The sequence below is a fragment of the Fistularia commersonii genome, chromosome 27 (assembly GCF_037954325.1).
Source record: "Fistularia commersonii isolate RoL2024-O1a breed Wild chromosome 27, RoL_Fcom_v1.0, whole genome shotgun sequence".
NCBI lineage: Eukaryota > Metazoa > Chordata > Actinopteri > Syngnathiformes > Fistulariidae > Fistularia > Fistularia commersonii.
The window spans coordinates 5,552,935-5,558,516 of NC_141310.1; the positions used below are offsets into that span (position 1 = coordinate 5,552,935).

The window sequence follows — 5,582 nt, forward strand, 5'->3', positions numbered from 1 at the left end:
GAGTTGTGTTAACGGCAGCTGACACTTTGGCACTTGTGAGTTATGAATACATGCACTACTAAAATTGAATGAAAATTATGTTTTATGGTTAAAATTGCCAAGGAGATGAATGAAGGAAACCTTTGCTGCACTTCTTAAGTTCACATTTTCTGATGACTAATTTGAGTCATGATCTTTTTTCAAACTTCCCAAAACTTATGTGATGCTTTACGGACCTCTGACAACATATGTGAAGTGTCACAAGAGTTAGAAAGCAAAGCAATCACACAACCCCTGTGAATCCACTTTAAATACTCAATTAGCAAGTGGAAATGATACCAGAGAAACTACTAATGGAAATTCCAATGGTCAACCAATTGTAATTTCACTACTAAATAGTCTTTCAGAGTACATTGACAAGTGTGGAAACTGTTATTCTTAAGAATGCTTTAAATGTTTTGCATGATTGAAGATAAGTTTTTACTTTAATTCTTAATGTATTAGCCTAATCTGATCCACAATGCTGCTGTCATAAAGTATAACATTTCAATGGGTTCTCAAAATTTCCAGAGAATGCCAAGGCAGAGTTAAAGTGGCCACTTTAACAGGCTGCATGCTTTACCATTTAGCAGGGATTGCTGTGTTAACTCACAGCACCATAACCTAACTACACTATTTGGAGATCTGTTTGTGTCTCGTGAACATGATTTTCTCTTCTCAAAGGCTCTCTGTTTTATACAGCATGTAACCACAAGGTTTTTCAATTGTGAATGTATGACTGTCATTTGGACATCTCTTTACTTGCAGGATCAGGTCTTGTACGCAGTCAAAACACTGTGCTGTTGGCTATCATACTGGTTGAAGAAGTACTGAGTACAATATACAAGCATAACAAAAGTACCAGCAAGCCCATTTCACACTGGGTTTCACACTGTGTTTCTAAATAACTAGTCATCTCCACATTACAATCTTTTGAAAAAGATTAAATGTTGAGATTTCTTTGCCATAACAAAATGTAGCAACTCTGCAACTGTTGTGCAATTATGATAGGCATAAATAAAACCATATAATGCAGCTAATGCCATGTTAATCATAATGGATAACTATTTAGTAAAGTTGCAATGGTTAAGAATTTTTGATTAGCTCATTCTCACCATATACAGTCAACCACTAATTGGAAAGAAAAACATCCACAATGTTTTTAAAATCCAAGACTGACCAAATCATGTGATGCACCATTTTAATGTTGCACAATGGGTTACTCAAGTCGAGCTTTATTTCCATTAATATTTTCAACCCGTTTCACATCAACCGATCGCATTTATTGTCACTTTTCTCTTGACTCATTGGCGATATATTATAATAATCTGATAATCAATTCTTTCTTTTGCAACTACATTTTATGGCATTATGCCAAACTCTAGGGCATTGTGGCACTTTAGCCTATATTGTAGTCAGCACATTTTATAGATCAATGTGGTGCCAAAAATCCAAAAGAGGAAGAAAAAGACTTTAGAGGAAAAACCCAGGGATTTCCTAGGGGTATTGGTTTTCACTATTCTTATTGAGTGAACAGTCAGCTGTTGATGGACTAGACAGAGGGGGCAAGCACTGCATTTATGCTGACCTACTCTGCAGAGGGTCCCTTTGAGCTTAAAATAGCCTAAACTTGTAGTTTAAGTGTGTTTAAGTGTAAAAACAAAAAAAGAAACATTTATTTCTCCATGTTGTTTACTGACTAAGTGGAGGAATGGTACATTAATCTCAATTGAACATATATTACATAATCAATAACTACATAAATGTTGCTAGAAATGTTTATTTTAACCATGCAAATAATATGGTGCAATACATATAATAAAGTGATACTATTGTTTCGATACTTATGTTTAATTTATAGATTTTCTTTGATACATCAGCTAACAAATACTCAACAAATGTATTAACCTCACCAACAGGCTATTTATGACAATAAGGAGTGTCTATGAGGCCAAAAAAAACAAAATCATAACACCAGGGTGCTTAATTAGGCTCACAGTGGTGTCTGAAAAGGTTTGAGGAATCCACAGACAGGAAAACTGTTAACTGTTTAAAATCTATAAATATCTTTGAGAGTGCACTTTGGCAAAGGGGAAAAAAAGTTTTTTAAAGTTTGGGACACTTCAAATCAGTTACTGCAATAGTCTTAACTATTCGTTATTTATTTGATAAAAACTGTTAGTAATTTCAATGTTATTTTTTTATTAGCGTTCAAATATTTGAAATCCTTCCTGAACTGTGTCTAAACAGTAGTTGTGGCGTTCTTTCTTAAGTACAAGCTGTTCTGGTTTAAGCCTCAGTTAACTCAGACTTTGACCTCCCCCGATCCATGCTGCTATGTTTTCAGGAAACAATGAGGTTACTTAGACAGAATGGAAGCATGAGATTGAATAAAATTAATAGTCATGAATAGGGGAGATGTTCTCAAAAGAATAGATATATACATATAAATCTTATAAATTTGAAAACACCTGAACAAATGTTAAGTTTTAGCAAGTAAGGCAAAGGTTCCTTATGATGGAAAATGGAAGTAAAGCAATGATTTGGCCCTGTGTTAAGAAAAAGTTTTACTTACACTTTTTACACCAAACCAAACACTAAAGTCCACTGCTAAAACAGCACTCCATAGACTGCTGTAACGCTAGACAGATTCCTATTAAGCAAAGCCAAAAAAAGCTACCCACACCAAATAAGTTCTCTCAGTACCCAGGGGGGACATAAGTACCAATAAAACAGAAGACACTCACATAAGGAAGGGGAAAACATGAAGCTGAGGTCTTAGACCTGTTGACTGTGACATGGAAATCAAGCATCATATTTGTATCGACTATGTAACATTTAGAAAGTTCATCTCAACATTCCAGCAAATCGCAGCAACAAAAATTCTCATCTTTCATTGAGCACTTCTTCATGCCACTACACAGTCTGACAAATTTAAGGGAGGGTGACTATTTAAGTTTATGATCTTTATATGCTTGCAAGTTGATGTCTAATGCCAATTTGTTGAACGCTGAAAGTGTACGAAGAAAAAGTGTCACTTATAATTAGACTGATTATATGACAAAAAGATGCCCATAAGACATTTTGACAGTGGGCAATGTTCACAACTCGTTTAAGCAAAGCCTGACACAATGTAAATTATTCTGGTATCCACCTGTCAATAAAATTTCTGAAAGACAAATTCCATTAACAGTTATGTTAACGTTTAAGTCAAGTTAGATGCCATTTCATGAAAATAATGTAAGTTTTCGACCCGTTGAAATTTGTTTCTGTAAGGTCAGAGGTCTAAGTTGCCATGTGCTCTTAAGCAATAAAGATACTGTCGTTATCTCGCAGTGTTTCAAGTTAAGTGTGTTAGTTCCAAAACAATGTGTCAATCCTTGAATAAATAACGATGAACTCACGTTGAGTAATGGTAACTCGGCCCACGTTCTCAATGTAGCGTATGGTTGTTGAGTGAAAGGAGATTGTGTTAACTTCACAGGGTGTTGTGTCGAAAAGAATCGGACGGTTGGCCAGGACAACACAAATAACAAAGCCCTTGAGTTTCTCCGGGGCACCCACGTTAATCATTACCACCATCGACGTCACTGTTATGAAAGGATAACAGAATTCATTCACGGCTAGCAGCTAGCGTTAACTACCCAGAGGGCGGATAAAACCAGCCACTTCAGACGTCAACGCTAAAAAAAGCTTCAAACCTAGAGCAGCTAAACTGTCGCTAGCTAAGTTTGAGAACAAGTTATGACTATAAGTTATTGCGTCACAACTAAACAGAGGTTTACAGGGTGAATCTACACAACTGTGAAAGATGACAGCCTTCCCTTCACAACTTACCTTCACATAGAGTCACTATAAGTATTATCCAGGGCTTCTGTGAACATGTTATGGACTTATAAATCCATACCATGCACAGTTCGCCTGCACTGCTGCCATCTTGTCCCAGACGACAGGAAGGGAGAGCTCGCTCTCGGTAACGCCACCATCTCCCACATATTAGATAGGAACAGGCTCTGGCATATGGACATCCAGAAACACCGCGCTGAGCCCAAGTTGTAGCTACACTGTTCGAATTCGTCACATTCCTCTTAGGGCAAAGTAGCCCATCTGTGAAGGGGTATTGGTTACCCCGTCTACATGTACGGCCCCGGAGCCCCGCCAGCCTCCAACATGTCCCTTCCCTCTAACTGCAAGCAAATGTTTGTGAGCTGACGGCATTGGCCAGGCCAGAGTAATCTATCACAGAGCAGTCAATTGCCGATACACTCTCAGAGAGCAGCAGCAGTGAGTGCGTGTGGGTGTGTGCGCGTGTGCGCGCGTGTGCGTGTGTAAGACGTGGAATCCCACTTATCAAACTGCAATGCTGGGTATTTTTATCAGATTTTTTTAAATCTGATCCGTACTTTTTGGAGGTATATATGCTTAATGTAGGTGTGGAATGCACACACCCCCGAAAACTCAGTAAGTATAAACAATAGTCCCTTTAATCCCCCGTCCTACAGTCTACAAAATTAAAACAAAAGTCCCGTGTAAATATGCAAACTTTGTATCGTTTCTTGGTATATGGGCGTATCAGTCTCGCACTGTCCATTCTGTCTTTTGCACTGTGTTATGTCTTCATACATCCCACGAGGAACCAATGTAGATTGTTTTCTTTTGGGGGTCACAAGAGAGACTCATGAATTCCAAAGTACCTACAAATAGGATTTAACTCCCACCACTCCATGTACCATGACAGACACGCAACATCACAGTCGTTTTTCATTGTTTTGGATTTTGCAATTCACCTAAAAAGCTGGGCCCAGCCATGTCTGAAACGTGATAGGATTACAGTTGACAGTCACAATAACTATCTATTTGATAAAATTACAGCTCTGCAGTCTTCTATTCTGGTCTGTGTTGGATAAATGGCAAGCGCGTTCGTAAACGCGGGCTTTCCCGTGCCTGTCTAATGTCTCTCCCTGCTGGTCAACAAGGCGACCAGCGTTGGGGGAGACCTCCGTCAGATACTCATTTTTTTCAATGGCGTTATCTATCTGTCAATCTGTCAAGTCTGGCTGTCCATTAGCTCTCAGAAGAGTATCTCAAAAACGATTTGTAATTTACCTGATGTAGTCTAGTACCATCGGAGGAGCTATCCATTCAACTTGGTGCTGATTTTTGTTCGCTTTAACGTTGTGTATTGTGGACCATTTTTATGTAATATCAAACTGATTTTTAAATACAGATTACGTAATTGCAATGGTTCTTTTTACCCATTTGAGTTTTGAAATACCTCTCCTGGTAAAATCAGATGTGGGGAAAAAAGTAATATAAAATTGATGGTATAAGTCTACACCTTCTATTCGCCCTTTGTATTTAGCGTTCAATATGCTGGTGTGTATTGTGTTGTCCATGGAGCTTTGATAGTAGGAGTCTTGCAAATGTAAAAACAATTCATGCTAATTAAAGCTTAAAATCCGCCACGGTTCCAGTATTATCACTATTCTATTTGTTTTATTTGTTTTTGGTGAGGAGTTTTATTTTTATTTTGAAGGACATACACCGGAAGTTCTATCGTTGTT

General features: G+C 37.9%; 1 protein-coding gene across 6 annotated transcripts in view; it reads right to left on the reverse strand.

The window, feature by feature from the left end:
* Nucleotides 1-5,582, reverse strand: part of hipk3b (homeodomain interacting protein kinase 3b) — a 41,747-nt gene that overhangs the window by 29,241 nt on the left and 6,924 nt on the right. For 2 of the 6 annotated variants that reach the window (XM_086174744.1, XM_086174749.1), the window contains exon 1: nt 3,856-4,216. The exons of 2 other annotated variants lie outside the window; for them this stretch is intronic. In XM_086174744.1, the coding sequence (XP_086030870.1) occupies nt 3,856-3,928 (73 nt within the window). In that variant the 5' untranslated portion in view covers nt 3,929-4,216. Of the gene's footprint in view, nt 1-3,422; nt 3,512-3,855; nt 4,218-5,582 lie in introns of those variants that run through there. 2 more of the 6 variants (XM_086174743.1, XM_086174748.1) reach the window with 2 other exon arrangements.